We start from the raw sequence: 16,519 nt of genomic DNA on the forward strand, positions 1-16,519 counted from the left end.
TTTCACATCTTGAGTTTTTCGACTTTCCACGTTGACTCAAAAGCAGAAGACCAAACTGTGGCCGGGGACACAACCCTGGCATGGGAAGTTGACAAACCGCTGATTTGCCGCCACATTTGTCGACGAAGAAGATGATCGTGATCACATAACATTGAAACGGGTGAGCCCCTGACAAAAACTCACTCGGCACTATCATCGTCATCTCCGTAGCAAGGATGGAAGATGCAGCCGTGCGGACTTCTGTTCCGTGCAATGCCGCCCTCATACCGTCGGAGACGTTGTCGCTAAGAACACGCAAATCTATCATGGCAGAGCTGAAGTTGTGCCTCAGTGTTGATCTGTATGTTTCCCCCACCTCTCAGTGGCTGAGATAGAACTTGGTGAAGCGCGTGCACGTCGACATCAAGGGCATGATTACATACGCATAGGCCGTCTTAGATCGATCGACGGGTCCACTATTCCGTCCATTCCATCCGATACCGACTGCATACGGTCGGTTGGATGGTCCAAATCCCAGGGTCCAACACCCCAACACTCCAACTGCTGCGAGCCAACGACCTTCCGTTTTTTTGACACCGCGGACGCAGCCATCGTACTACTCCCGGGGATCATTATACACCTATCTCGGTGAGATCACGAGCTCTATCATTTTTTTACGGGTACATCACGAGCTCCTTGAAGGTGACTGATCACAAGTAGTAGCTAGCAGTGAACAAGTGAGCTCTGCTGCCGCCTTGAAGTGTTAAACAAATGTATGTATGCAGACGCCGAGTTAACTAATCCCGAACACCGGTGAAGCTGTTACAATATGTACGTATGGATGGTTGGTTCAATCGAATGGATGGTCTCATTATGCGCGCCGCAGGCTAGTGTATCTATAACTCGAGAGTTTGAGTTGAAGCAGCTCGATCGGCGGACGTGCTGACATGGGCAAGCAAATCAACGACGACCTCGACGGACGGGGACGGCCGGACGGGACGGAAGGTGGAGCTCGCAACGTGGACATGTCGACCTGACCAGTGAGCACGGCCCAATCAGATTAATAATAAAGTAAGATAAGGTAACGAGGAGAATAATGGTTCAATTTCAGAGGAGACGTCCATCGATCATTTTGTACGGCTCAATTATTTGGAGCTCTAGCTCTCTTTCTATATATGGATAGAGATAGATAAGTATATGGACGTGGTAGCAGCTAAGCTGGGGTGCATAATGGTGCCCGCGCCACATGCCCGGCGACGGTTACCCATGATTGTGTCGTCGTGAAAACCCATGTGAGCCATGGCCCTCCGACAAACGGAAATATCCTCAGGCCAGGCCAGCGCTCAACCGTTCATCGGTCACAACTCACAAGTGCCTATGTGCTTGCCAAAAAGAAAGACAGGCATTCACCGACTGGATCATGTCGTTTTGCATTGCACTGATGAGGTGCAGCTAGCACTCCCGTTTTGTTATGCTAGCATTCTACTGTGATGCGAATCGCGAAGGACCACGCGTTGAGATGCCGCTGCACTTGTCCAACTCACAAGTGCTACATGCTCGCGATAAAAGAGGATGTGTCGTTGAATCATACACTGACCGGATCATGTTACAGAGACAGAATGCACTGCGCTGATGAGGGACAGCTAGCCCTCCCACTGTGTCATACTCCTACATCATTGCTGGTACTGTAGTGCACGTGCCGCGTACCGTCAGCATGTGTGTCGGTGCGCGTGTAGCCGCCGAGGAGGATCGCAACGCGCGAGCTGCCACGCGGTCCACGCCCAACAGCAGCAGGAGGAATTCATGAGTGCCTGCGTACAGGAGATGCGGACGCGGCAGCAGCGCCAACGCCCAACCCAACAGCAACAGGAGGACCTCCTCATCTGTGCCTACAGCTACAGGGACATGCGGCGACGCGGACGGACGCATCCGGTTCGGGGATGCACATCGGATTCCCCAGAATTCGACGCGCCAACCACCAGCCGGCCGCGCACACTCACGCACGCACGAGCGCCCAGCCGCGTCCGACCGACCCAAAAGCAAACCGCACGGGTCACCTCCCGCGCGTGGCGCCCATAAACCCGCCGCCGTCCACGCGCGCGCGCACGGGGAGCGGCATTGCCAGTGCGCGAACAGTGAGCGAGTGGGTGCCGCTGCTTCGAGTTCGACCAGATCCTCCAACCAAGTAAACTGGTCTGCTCCGCCAAAAACATTCAGGCTCACGCACCCCTGACGACGAGTATGCGTGTGTCTGTCTATACAACTCTGCTCCTACAGGATGGACCTAACCAACGCGCCCTAAGAAGCCTGCTCTGCTCGCTCCCCCTGTACCTGCACGACGCGGGTCACGACGCCGACCGCCACGGTGCTCCCCTGCGACCGCAGGAACGCGCGGCCGAGGGCCTTGAGTGTTCCAAACTCCTCCACGCACACCTCCCTCTCCAGCCTCACCTGAACAAAACAGGCACCACAGACGATCACCACTAGGCACTCATTCAGTCTCATCTGCTGTAAGGGCGCACACGCAACGCAACGTACCTCGACGACAGCGGCCTGCCTTGCGGTCAGCATCCGCGGCTTCCTCGCCGAGGCCTTGCCGGTCTTCTGGTCCAGCAGCGACACGATCCTCACCAGGGACGCCGACACCTTCGCGTGGTGTGCGTGGAGCTCAAACTGGGGAGGAATTTTGGGCGGGTAGCGACCAGCACGTCAGTGCGTTGGGCGATGGCACGGCATTAGTAACTCTATGAGTTCTCTCACAATGCATGGTCAGTGGTTGGTTGCTACTACATACCTGAAGGCCCGGCAGTATGGGTACGGTGATGTCTAGCACCAGGATCTTCAGCTCCAGGGAAGACGCCACCGACACGGGGTAATCTGGATGGCACAGGACTCCACCCGACATCACATGGATAGGGTCGATCCCTTGCAGCCCAATCGCAATGTTGTCGCCGGCTCTTGCCGAGCTGAGACGAGAGGAGTCCCGCTCGATGATTTTCACTGTAGCTAGCTCTCCAGAAGGCATCACAAGAACCTGAAACAAGAGTCTTTTCAGATCACACAACAGCTCCAGAAGAAAAAGCAAGATAAGTAACTGCAATTATTGAGCAGAGTACATTTGTTTGGCAGCGCATATCGATATTGTCTAGCAGGCACTCTGCTCCGAAACAAACGCGATGGAATTCATAGTTCAGAAACCAACAAGTATGACTAACTGTGAGGACATAAATTCAGAGTTTTACCTTGGAATCGCTTCGGATTGCTCCACACACTACTTTACCGCAAACCGCCACTTGCCCCAGCACATGGGATGAAATAACATCACAAATTGGAAGCCGTAGTGGCTTTGAAACATCACGGTGAGGTGCTGCTGACGAGTCAATTGCTTCCAGAAGGCAAGTCCCATGAAACCTGACCAACATATATTGATTATACAAATGACCATAAGTTGGCGAAATAGAGATAAGCGATGAGGTCTACCATGCGGAATATTTTATTACCATGATGAGAGACGAGTATCTGAAGCTGCTGTCACCAGATTCTCATTTTCCATTGCACTCAAAGGAACCCAGGTTATCGCTGACTCTTTATAGCCACATGATCGGAGAAAAATGCCAAGTTGTGATTTCACATAATTGAAGCGTTCCGCCGAATATTCCACTGAATCCATCTTATTAACAGCAACTATCAAGTTCTCAACACCGAAACTTCGAATAAGCTGTGAGTGCTCCTTTGTCTGTCCAACCCCATTAACGCCCATACCCGACTCAAATGATCCTAGAGAGGCATCAACAACTAGGACAGCTGCATCAGCTTGTGTCACTCCAGATATCATGTTAGGAACGAAATCTTTGTGACCAGGGGAGTCGAGCATAACAACTTGGTAGTTTTTGGTGTCAAAGTATGCTACACCGACATTCATCGTGATACCACGTGCCCTTTCGTCAGCACTCTCATCCATGGCCCAAGCATATGCAAACGACCCTTTTCCCTGAAAACAAAGGTTATAAATACAGAGATGTGTACACATACGAAAACAGAGGCTGAAAATATTGATCATTACCTTTTCTTTCGCTTCTTTCTCATTCTTATGCATTTGCTTTTTTGAAATTCTACCCAGGGCATGCAGCAACCGACCACATAATGTTGATTTGCCAGAATCAACGTGACCAACCTAGCAATAAGTTCCAATTTAAGGCATCCAAAGAGATTAAGCACAGGACAAGACCAACTAAATACCTTTTAGGAAAAAAATACTAGAACAGCAAGTATGTAATGCATAGGTGGTCACTTACAATAGCAAGATTTAGTTGCCTAGGCATTTCTTGATCTTCTCCCTGTAGCATCCACGGTTCTGGCTTGTACTGTGAAACAGGAACTGGCTTCTTAATCTTGGCTTTACTGTTTTTTGGCTTCCTCTCTAAACTCAAATGTTGTAGCTCATTGTCCAAAATAAGAGTTTCGTTCCGAGTATTGGCGGCAACACTGCTACTATTTCCACCAAGTTCATCCAACTTCACTGATGAACTTGGGTCTGTACTTGTATCCTTCTCAGCTACAAGATCATCATCACCCATCACCATCTTTCCGGGGATATCTACACATGGAACAGATGTATCAGCTGGTATGAATGAGTCAATATGCAACACTACCAAGTACAAATAACACCAAAACTTGCAGTGTGGAAATTAACTTTAATTTAGAATATTAAAAGCAGATTAGAGACAGTAGATTGACACATTGATAGCAACATTGGACCAAATGTTATCTGTGCCAAGGTCCACAAACCAGTGCACGGTTCTTTGGTCACACTGGCACATAGTTGCTCTCTACATGATAACCAGATTCACTGGTTATGCTTAAAGATGTGAGATTAGTCATCCTTATCAACTACAAAAGTTCCACATGAGCTTGCAAACAAAAATATACAAAATAAAGTTCTCTTGATTCTCTTGAACTAAATGTTTAGATGCATCTTTTAAGTAGTCAAGAGAATAAGAGAAAATGCTACAAAGATTACCTTTTCGCAAATGTCTGGACGATTTTAAGCCTATAGAGACCATGTCATCAGGAGATGGTATATCAAACTTGAAAGGCACTGTCAATATCAACATAATGCAGTCATGTTCCAGGTGTCTCCACTAGTCTATCCAGGAAACAGAATGATATCAAGGAAACAGGTAATAATTAAGTATATTCCTAATACACATTATAAAACTATAAGATATGAACCTCCTATGAAAGAACAGCTAGTCCATCATATGAATGTTTACCTAAACTCCAAGCAATAGAATTAAACATTCGCATTGATATTGAAATTATTCTGAAGGCCTAGAGGAAGCATATTTCATAAGCCATGTATTAGACATAAAGCTCATATGTTCATGCTAAGTTACTGTGTACCCTCTGAAGAAGTTTTGGCAAATCTATCAAAAGACCCATAATCCACCAACCACTTTCTTGCTACAACTCTTGTGTAGAAGAGGTAAGAAGGTCTGGCTTGAGCTGCTAGCTATAATCCAGAGCACATGACAGTTAGTTTCCTTCACCATATATATTTTTGAATATAATCCTTCACCATATCTTGTAATGAATTAATGATAAGCAAAAGTTACCATCATTGTGGCTTAGTCAACATATGCTAATATTGCCTGCATTGAGGATTTAAACTAGCTAATGACATGTCTAGTTATGAATACACATTGATTTCTGTACATATTAGATGGAACATAAAGCTGCAAGAGTATGGATGATACGCTGCAGAGAGTAAATACTTGCTTTGTGTAGAGGTGTAATGTACCTATGTTATGGCGCTGCTTATGTGTCATGAATGTTTTGTGGAGGGTACCCAAGGAAGCTTGCATATGTCCTGTTGCGTTTTTGTTGCCTCGAAATCCATCGGAGAAAACAATGGCTTTTGATTTTGGACTGGATGGTGTGAAAAGAGATCTTGCCAGTACAGACACACCAGAATGCTTGTTTCTGCGTTTAGCTATATTTCAGGAGAGGAACTCAACTAAATTAACAGGCTAAACAACAACAGTTATACTATACCACAGGAATAAAAGCAAAATGAACCAGGGAATGCAACAATAATTATGTTACATACCTCCACCTTCAGGTTCATTGGTGTTATTGAAATACAGCGACAAATCCCGAAGAACGCCGCATACCTCACAGGACATACAACTCGTATCATTTTGCTGCGAGCAAATGGAGCACAGCCACGGCCCAGCATTTCTATGCGGCCCCTCGAGATCAGATTGGTTATCTGTTTTAGGTACAAACTGAAGAGGAGTTAGTTAGTGAGTAACTACCAATCCCCTGACGGTCTGGTTATATGAACATACTTCTCGTAGATGTGAAAAAAAAAGAGACACCATGTGTTTCCCCAGCCCAATTAGGCAATGTGGTAACTTACCATCTTTTGTTTTCAGAAAGCCAATTTTGCTGTCTCTGTGGTCACCACACGTATCATCAGAGTGCAGGTTTATATAACACAACCACGTGAGGCACGTCCTGGTTAGGAAACAGCAAGAAACATAAGCCTAACCACAGCTTATCAATGCAGAAACACAATGTGATCAATGATAAGTTATAAACAGTAAGCTAATAATTTGCTCCCGGTGGACTGAATCAGTTCCAAGGAAAGCAAACACGATAATGCTAACGGTTCCGCCTTTTGATGAAACGACACACAAATGCACCATCCACCAACAGTCCTGCCAATGTCCAATGTCCAAACATATTGACGAAAAAGGGGGTCATGACCCGGAACTACTGCTAACATCCATAGCTGAAGAATGAATGAAACACTATCGTACAGTGAGCCAAACATCCCATAGTTATATGCAACAGCCCTAAAAAAGATTGGCCGAAGGGGTCACAGAGGACTCGGAAATCAGAGGTCGGAACTACTGCTAACATGGATAACTGAAGAATGAACACTGTCGGACAGTGAGCATATCACTCATATGGGTCTGCAAACCAAACCAAAATTGACAAAATGGAGCGAAGGTGGCACGCGAACCGAGCATCGAAACTGGCCTGGCCACGACCAAACAGCCAGCCTCCGAGCACCATCACAAACTGCTCCAGAGGAACTCGCCCAGACGCCGCTGCCCAGGAGCCCAGCGCCAAGCCAAGACCTAACCCAGAGCTAACTAACCGCGGCGTCCCCCTCCTGCCCCGCGAGCTCCATCCACAGCTACTACAAAGCCACGCGTCTGAGCCCGCATCGGCGGAGCGTCTCCGTCGCACGCCCCGCTAATCAGCGCCCCGACGCAGCATCCCGCGCACGATACGAGAGGAACGGCGACGACAGGAACCGTCGGGGAGCGGGGCGCTTACCGGCTCCGGCCGAGCAGGGTCCGCCGGGGCGGTAGCGCGTCGAATCGCTCGCGGGCGCGCACCACGAATCCGAGGTTGGGTGCGGGAAGGTGCTTGATGAAAGTGGGTAAGAGAAGAAAGGGGATCGTTTTTTTTTCTCGCTCGGTGCTCTCTGTTGGACCTGAGCAATCCCGAAGCCGGAGCGACATGTTCCTCCATCCTCTCCGTTGGTCTGGCCCACAGTCATATCATCCGCTGAGCCCAACCTTGACGCGCTCCCTAAAAAAACAAGTTTGGCCCAATGTTGCCATCGAGAAAAAAAAAGTGTTTTTATTTGTTTCATTTTTCTAAAACTGTACAGATGCAAGCACTCATATATACGCGCATACACTCGACCTATAAACGCGCACACGCACAACCTACCCTATGAGAACTTCCGAGAGACCGAGCCAGTATATCATCTTGAGATTTACGAATTCACCGTAGACGCCTCGTAGTCGACGGGTACGTCTCCTCCCACTGAAAGCGTATCGCTGGAAATTCTGAAATAAATCTAAGAATAAATACGAGCACCATGACTTAAATCCTGGTGGACTGAAGATACCACTATTATCCTAACCATTCAATCACAGGTTGGTAAATAATTGTGTCCGCCTATTTGCCTTTGTCTATTTACCATTTTGCTAAATCAATCTATTTTTAAATGTTCTTTCTTCTCTGATTAATTTTTTTTAACATGACACATTTCAGTAACCAGAAACAGAGCCGCGACAGTTTTGCAACCTTATGGCATCTCCAAGGCGGACCCTCAAACCTTCACTATATGTCCGGACCGTAGTGTCTGACCCACTTTTGCCATCCAATGGGAACCTATATATGTCTGCTTAGGACATGTATTATGCTCCAGCGTGAACGGGTGCCTCATGAGTCCACGTCAGAAAAAATTGCCTATGTGGAAGAAAGAGAAAGAAAAGCAAATGATGTCAGAGGGAAGCGAGCTTTTGCAGAAGAGGCTGCTGCCTCGCCCAAAAGCAGAGGGAGAGCTGTGATGCATGTGTGATGGCCCACTGAAAAAGTAAGAGAGAGAATCAAGAAACAAAATGTGGTCCGGTGATTGCATCGTTGGCAGCCGGGGCAGCACCAAGGTGTAGCCTCCATAAATCACGCCCTTAGGGCATCTGCAACAACTTGTATGTTCGATCGTTGGTAAAAGTGTCCACGTCAACAGCCAACAACACATCATACAAACTCTTCAATGAGACGTATGTTAAGCGTATGTTAAAAATCCAGGCGGGTCCACTAAATGTTGAAGAAATGAACAGACTTGCCTCGGAGCTTGTGCATGGAGGGTTGCTTCAGGATCATACGATTTCATTCGCTCTCTTCTTTTATTACATGCCATGTCATCAAAACAGTCTATGTGGCAATTTTATCAACGATGATCATACAACCATTGAAAATGCCCTTAGCTGTCCGGACGTATGGATTTTGGTATCCAAGAGACAAACGTCATGGAGCTTTGTTGGAGTCCGAACATGCACGGTCTCCACCTACATGGAAAATAGTGGTATCCAAGAGACAAACGTCAGACACTGCGGTCCGGAAAATAGTGGAAATCCATGACGGTCTCCACCTACATGCACGGTCTCCCCCCACGTTTGAGGGCAAGAACTAGTGGAGATTGTTTTCCCGTGGAGTTTTTCTCCTCCCAACCGGATACTTTATGATTGGCATTGAATAACTCCCTCCCGTAGCATGTCCGCGGACCACGTCGGGACATAAAAACAGATATATACCGGAGGAATTTGCGGGTTGGCGTCGGAGATGCCCTTATGGTATATATAAATTCAAGACAACACATCTCAGTAATATGTATGGGTGAAGAGCACACCACAAATAATGGTGGACACCTTATAGCACGTATTGTCATCATTCATCAATGCAGTAAACTTTTGATGGGATTTTGGATGTTGGGCACTCGGTGTAGGGATGCCACATTAGTTAAGCATGGTTTATTACACAAAATAGTTCCCCTCATGCTTCAAGCATGAGCATTCAGCTGATTCACCAATCATGATAATAAGATGAACCCAAGAATAGATGGGAAAGTGAAGGAGCTTGCATATCATGCCTTTTACGCTTGCATGCTCCCTCTATATAATCTCACCAGGTATTTCTTGCCACGGGAAAACAATCTCCAATTCTCCAGGAGAAAAACTCCACGGTTCCATTTGAGATATTGCAGTAAACCAAAGTGAATGCTACGTCGTTGTACATGTGTGTTCCAATACACAAAAAATGCTTTAGATTCCCACAAAGTGCTCGTAGGTGACTACTGATTGGTAAGGGCTATGTGTTTGTATGATTGCGTTGCCGAGCATCTCACCGCGGGGGACGACGGCGACGGAACAGATGGCCATGGCAAAGCTCGGCCCACACGTCAGGATCTCTTCCTGTTACCCCATGAATAGTCATCCCATGTGTCCAAAACGACGCATGTACATGGCAATTGATGTCTACTACCCACTTCTATTTTTGTAACTTTCTTAGGCCTCCAAGAACAGAAAATTTAGAACAACATCAATTTCCCTCAACCGGATGACCTAAAATTTATCAATCTATAGGAGGCATAGGCATAGGTAGAAAGTGTTCTACTCTCAAGCAACCGTGCAATCAAGATACAAATAGTCGCTGGTGTCTCCAACACACCTCATACAGTTGTTAATTGTATCGCCCCCGAGATTGATAATTTGTATGATAGATTGATAGTTTAGATGGTAACAATATTTTTATTTTTGTATTTCGGCCCATGTAGCCATCGAGAAAATAAATGTGTTTTCTATTTGATTTAGCCATATGTCTAAACAAACGGCTGCTCTAAAACGAGTTTCAATTATAATAGTGTTTTTCCATCCATATTTTTCCGAACGGCGTGTACCACACAGAGTATTAAAAGTAAGAACTTTACAAGAAAACCCTTGTCAAAACAAAAATGACGATAGGGCCCAAGGGGAATTCATCCCCGTCTCCGACCTGCAAGAATTGATAGTGTGGCGTGTGCATGCTCGATGTCGCACATGCTTTGCATCACCAGATCCAGAGAGTCAATATAATTGTGGTCGAGAAGTCACGAGACTTGCTAGGAGACGCCAGTGATGATGTAAAACGCAGACACTTGACCCGGAGAAGAATGTCAAAGTTGGGCAAGGACACTCAACCACATTTCGATGCCAAAAGTGTTGTTGCAGGATCTTATCGAAGACCACCAGCACCATCGCAAACCGAGGTGGAAGCAACATAGTCAACGACTCTCCCAGGAAAAATGACACCGGAGCAAGCATCATCACACGTCTCTCCCAGGAAAAATGACACCGGAGCAAGCATCATCGCACCGACGGAGCTACATCATGGCTGGATGGGCGGCCATGGTCCGCCCAGCCCAGAGCAAAAACAGTGGGGCCAATAGCTCCTGTGCGACGTTTTTCATGCGAATTGAAAGGAGTGCGACGTTGTTGGAATGAATGGCTGTGATGCGATGTTTTAGAAGCAAACAATAGCTCCAATGCGACATGGCTCTGTTTAACCATGAAATGAAAAACAGGAGGGGTTAGCGATTCGAGTTATGACACGCGGGCCCTAGCAGTTACTCGCATGCGGGTGGGACCCACAACTTATCCACGCAAGCATGCCCGTGCTCATCAGCGTGCCCCGACCCAAGCCAGCCACGAGCCCGAGCCAGCCCACCCACCCCCCCCCCCCCCCCCGCCCTCCATTGCTTGCCCTGCCCCTTTCCTTTCCCACCTTCTTCTTCCTCTGCTCCGGCAACGAAGCGCGCCGCCGGCGAGTGATGTCTAGCTCGACTTCGGCCTCCCGCCAATCATGGACGCAGTACGGTCCACCGCCGTTGACAAGATGCCCCGATTGCCCGCGCATGGAGCCTCTGAAGCGTTTGACTTGTGTGAGGGAAGAAAATGGCAATCGTGGGCGCGAGTTTGTGAAATGCTTGAGCAAGCCACAGCCGGGGCAGGTTAGATCTGTGTTCTTGACCAATCCTATGGTCTAATTTCTCCCGATTTCTTTATTTTTTCCTCGAATTAGGGCGGTGGATCTGGGTGGTGGATCTAGGATTCATGCGCCGCCGGCCCCCTGTTTTTCAGGTTCTGAATAAATGTGGGCATTTTGAGTGGCTCGATGACTATGTTGAAAGGTTGAAATTGGAGGGATCAACCGGAAGCCAAGAGCTCAATTTTGGGGGGCGGCTTGCCGTGGAACAAGCCCCCAATTTGGCGGCCAGAGCCGATCCGATGATGCACAGTGCAGAACTGAAGTGTGAATTGAAGAAAATTGGCAAGCAACTAAAGCATCTGATCGATTTGAAGCAGCAAGCAAATATGATGGCTGGAGCATTTTATGGTTGTGTCATTGCTATGGGTTTATTTTACTTGATGTTCATCAATCGCTAGAATTTGTTATAGTTTCAGTTAGTGTGTCAACTAGTTTCAGGGGTGCCCAGTAGTTTGAGTTAGCCAGGGATCATTTGTTAGATGAATTTGAATTAGTGTGAAGCAAAACTTGCTTGAATTATTGTAATGATATTCTCAGGGGCCCTATTCAGTGTTCATGCTCTGTTTCCTCTGTTTTTGTTCTTCAGTTAACAAAGTACACACCCAAATTCAGTTTCTAGTAAAAAACAAAACTGGGCTGCCGAATAGATGTTGGGCCGTGAGAAAATGGGCCCTGAGAAAATAACCATGGCCAAGACCAGCCCACCCGCGTAGGGGCACCAGCCCACCTCTAACTTCGGCAAATAAAATGGGGCCCAATAAAATGTTACTTGTTTTTATTTTGGCCTTTTTCTTGCACTAAATTTTGTGATGGATCATTTTTTGATGCACTAAAACTAAATGTTAATTGTTTTTATGCATGTCTACGGTTCCATGAACTAAATGAGTTGCATGCTTGCATGAAGTGCCCGAAGTAAATTAGTTTGCATTTCCTAGTTGCACCCATGTCCATATATAGTGGATTTGCATGGGGCTCCTAGTTGCATGTCCATGGTTTGGCCAATATTTTGAAGATGGTGTGTGTGGTGATTGGGGTGTAGCAACCCATAGCAATACACGAATAATAAGCAAGAACAACCCATAGCAATCCACAAATAATAGCACGAAACACACAATATATATAGTAGCATAACGATTATATAGAAGCATAACGATTGCAACCCATAGTTCCACGATAGCCTTACAACTCCATGATAGCCTTACAACTTAAAGTACTAATAAAACTTAATATAGTAGCATAACGATTACAACTTAAAAAAACTAATACGATAGATCTATAGCAAGCTAGATAGATCGGGGGGCACCAAACGCAACGCGGGTTCTTCTTCGGGTTCTTCTTCTCCTCCTCCTCCAGGCCACCTCGCTCCTCCGGGTGCCTCCCTTCACTCCTCCCCGTTGTTGGGGAAGATGCCGTTGAAGTCAGTGAAGATATTGTAGGTTGTGAAAGCTATGAACTCACAACCAACCCAATACGCTCGCCCGAGGAGATGGAAAGCATCGAAAGGGTTAGTGAACGTGGTGAGGAGCCCAACCACAACGCCGCTGTGGTTGACCTCCTCAAGATGGTACATCCGAGGAGAGCCGCGGGGGAGGTGGCGGAAGCCGGCCGCAAGGAAGAACTCCGTTAACTCCCTTGCGCCCCTCCACCTCGAGGTCGCCCAAACCCTAAGGGTTCTCTCTACATACACTCCGGCCGGGTAGAGCCTTTCCGGCACGGTTGGGGGGAAGCGGTAGGTGGGGCCGTTGTACTGCATGGTGGCGGGGTGGCTCGAGGGCTCGATCGGGTTTGATGGAGAAGAAGGAAGAAGGAGGGCAGAGGAGGCAGAGGATGGGGTGTGGATGAGGAGGGAGAGGAAGACGATAGTGCCCGGCTTAAATAGCCCAAGTGCGACGTGGTTTCACCCCGTAGAATTAATGGGCGGGCGGCGTTTGGTGGCGCCCCATGAAAGTGTGTACACGAGCGTGGGAAACGGGCTGCGATCCTTGTCGCGGGTCAAGGGGGACGGGCTCACGGACGCGTCTGTGCCGTCATGGGTCAAGGGGACACGCCTGCATGAAGTTCTCTGCGTGTGCCGCCCGTGCATTCATGCCGTAGCCCATTAATTTGCACATCTTTGCTAGGGCCTGGCTAGAGGGCAACGTTTGGTCGATGGGAGACGTGACAATAATGGACGCCTTCATTTGCCCATCTTGTAATGAGCAGCACGCCGTTTGAACTGGGCATCGATACCCACATCGATACCCCATGCCAGTATTGCGTCCTCAAAGAGGAGCACGCCATGTACAACACGCAATGCAACGTTGGCTTTTTGGTTGTCTTCATCGGGCTGCTGCGTTGTGGCTGGGTGCATGCTTTCATGCGACGATGCATCAATTGTAATGGTAGGCATGCGACAGGTTACTGCGTCGATAGGGGTGGCGGAGCAGGGCTACGTCGAGGGCATGCATGCAACGCACGGGCGCAGTTCTGCGGGTGGGCATGCATGCTGCGGGTAGGCACGGGCACGCATGCAACGATGGAAAGGGCACTGCGTAGGCTTGGTCCATGCACCGCGATAACTCTTGCCGTTGGATTCAAATGAACGGTCCTGATGCCCCAACGAGAGAGGCTGATCCAAACCCCACTGATTCAACCAATCAGCGCGTCTCATGCGGATCGATGCACACTGTAGCTAACCCTAGCGCCTGATCTCAACCGTCCACGCACAACGATCGACGACCCGGTAGTGTGCGGGGTTTTGAGGGGTTTTGAGAGGGGTTTTGAGGGGTTTTGACTGATTAGGGTTGAGCATAACTAATTAAAAAAATCAAAAAAATATAAAACTTGCGCACATAGTCTTATTATGTCGTATAGTAACGAGAAAAAAAATATAAATATGGTTTACATACATTTTTACGAAAAATCCTTCACAAAATTGTCATTCCTCGAACAATGTAGTATGGAGTTCAAGGGAGAGAGTAGTGGGAACCCGAGAGTAGGTGGCGTTTTGAAAATGAAAAGTGTGAAAACCTCACCAAAACTTCATTTTGGATTGACTAAGAAAGATCTTAACTTACTTTTCTCATTTTCATGTTTTAAACTTGTTTTATATATAATTTTCTATTAAACCTTGTTTTTTCAAAAAAAAGAAAATAATAGAAAATTAATTCAATAAATAGTGAGACTTTAGATTTACACTATATAGGTAGAATAGATGTGTAGAAAAATTATTTGGCTGGTTTAGATAAGGTGCCAAAAAAACTTGCTTAAATATGAGGCCGTTTATCCTACCTTTGGAGGTCATTTGAGACACACTTTTCATGACTATGAGTTCAACTTACCAAAAGGGCTCGGAATGATCAGCAAGCAAACATATTTCAGTTGAGGTACTTTAGATAGCATTAAAACATCAATATCCTATCCCTAATTCAAATTTGAGTCCAAATTTGAATTTAAATTTTAATTTTATTTGGCTGGTTTAGACAAGGTACCAACAAACAAGTTTGAATAGAAATACGGGGATACATAGTGACTACCAGTACGCACCAAGTTACAAATATTATTACATGCCCCAAATTTTCAAACTGTTCTCTGTTCTACCTCTTCCTACCACGTCGCGTGCCCTTCTTCGCCTTAGCACTTCTTGTTTTTGGTTCTACTACACACACAAGTTCACTGATCATCTTGGTTTTCTTCACTGGTCTTTCCAACACCTCGCCAACACCCTCATGATCAGTGTCTTCAGTCTCAATGTTGACAGCAGTTTCAGTTTCTTTGGTGTGTACCCCAATATGGGTTTCTTCAGTCTGAACCTCGACACGCTCAGGTTCAGTTTCTTCGGTGTGTACCTCAACATGGGTTTCTTCAGTCTGAACCTCGACACACTCAGGTTCAGTTTCAACCTCGAGAGCAGTTTCTTCAGTCTGAATGTTGACTGCAGCAAGATTTTCTTCAGTCTGCTCAGGCTCAGGCACACTTCTCTTCTTTCTACCGCCATTGACTCTTGCTTTTTTTGTTGGCCAACACTGTTCAACAACAAGGGGCTGACTTGCTCGCTTCCTCCTGGGCATTGGGAAAATGTTATAGATATAGTAATTGGAAAAAAGCACCAAATCAAAACACAAAAAATACACAAGAACATACTTTGGCTTATCAGGAGTGTAACGGCATTTGACAGACCCCACTCTGTGCCCAAGTTCCTGGCACAACTTGCATCTGTTTTTGTTACCTTTTTGGGCCCTTTTTGGCTTTCCATCTTCCTTTCCCTTCTTACTACTCCCACCTTTCTCAAACCATGCCTTGAATCTACTCTGTTTAGGCCTGCCAGCCTTTCTTTTCGTCAAGGGAGGACACATGGAAAATTCAATGTCCACTTCAGGCCACTGAGACTGATCTGTAAGTGCTGGAATTGGAGTAGCATATGCAGCTTTGAATCTTGCTACCGAATAATATTCATGCAAATATGGGTGCATGTTTATCTTCGGTTGGGATGCTAAGAAGAGAATGGCATGCTCACATGGTTTACCAGTGTGTTGCCACTCGAGGCAAGTGCAATCATGCAATTCAGTGTTAACAACATGTCTCCTTCCAGTTTTGTTATCTCTAACTTCAGCACCCCAAGGTGAAGATTTTTCAACAAACAAATGTGAAAGACATCTGCTCCTATTGACCACCTGTTGTACCACTGCTGGAAGCTTATCACCTTGCAGACAATCACCTATCCTTCTTCTCAATTCCCACAACCGCATGAGCATGATCCTGATTTGGTCAACCATGTCATGCACAGGCAAATCTTTTAACTCCTTCACCTTGTTGTTGAAACTCTCTGCCAAATTGTTGTTGATGTGGTCACACTTGATGGCAGTGTTGAATGCTGACCTGTACCATAACAAAGAATGGTAGTTGTTCAACCATGGACCAAACTCATCACATGCTGCCATTATCTTATCAAGATGATATTTGTGTGTCTGTCTAGTGTAAGATCTTGCTGCTGGCCACATGCGCCCAAATTCTTCTCCTCTAAATTTTTTGATCAAATTCATCCACAAATGACTGAAGCACTCCCTCTGCTCAGCATGTGGGAAAACATTTTTCACTGAATTTTCAAGCCCCTTACATGCATCTGTGTGTATAGCCAAAGGTGACACTGGCCCTAGGCATCTTTTCA

General features: G+C 46.7%; 1 protein-coding gene across 6 annotated transcripts; it reads right to left on the reverse strand.

Annotated features, from left to right (window-relative positions):
• Positions 1–722: 722 nt before the first annotated feature.
• LOC109754507 (uncharacterized) lies at positions 723–7,525 on the reverse strand. Of its 6 annotated transcripts, none has more exons than XM_020313409.4 (13): positions 7,330–7,491; positions 6,401–6,498; positions 6,089–6,266; positions 5,780–5,971; positions 5,000–5,077; positions 4,275–4,576; positions 4,043–4,153; positions 3,480–3,970; positions 3,222–3,390; positions 2,774–3,013; positions 2,518–2,652; positions 2,311–2,430; positions 723–1,012 (listed from the first exon to the last, which is right to left on the reverse strand). In XM_020313409.4, exons 2-13 carry the CDS (start codon positions 6,401–6,403, stop codon positions 851–853), a joined length of 2,181 nt encoding a protein of 726 aa, XP_020168998.1. In that variant the 5' UTR covers positions 6,404–6,498; positions 7,330–7,491; the 3' UTR covers positions 723–850. The 6 variants fall into 6 exon arrangements, with proteins under 6 accessions (XP_020168998.1, XP_020169002.1, XP_020169001.1 ...); XM_020313413.4 differs by having other exon boundaries at positions 724–1,012; positions 5,780–5,961; positions 6,089–6,250; positions 7,330–7,525; XM_020313412.4 differs by having other exon boundaries at positions 724–1,012; positions 5,780–5,961.
• Positions 7,526–16,519: the final 8,994 nt, after the last annotated feature.

This window comes from Aegilops tauschii, chromosome 2 (assembly GCF_002575655.3).
Source record: "Aegilops tauschii subsp. strangulata cultivar AL8/78 chromosome 2, Aet v6.0, whole genome shotgun sequence".
Taxonomy (NCBI): Eukaryota; Viridiplantae; Streptophyta; class Magnoliopsida; order Poales; family Poaceae; genus Aegilops; species Aegilops tauschii.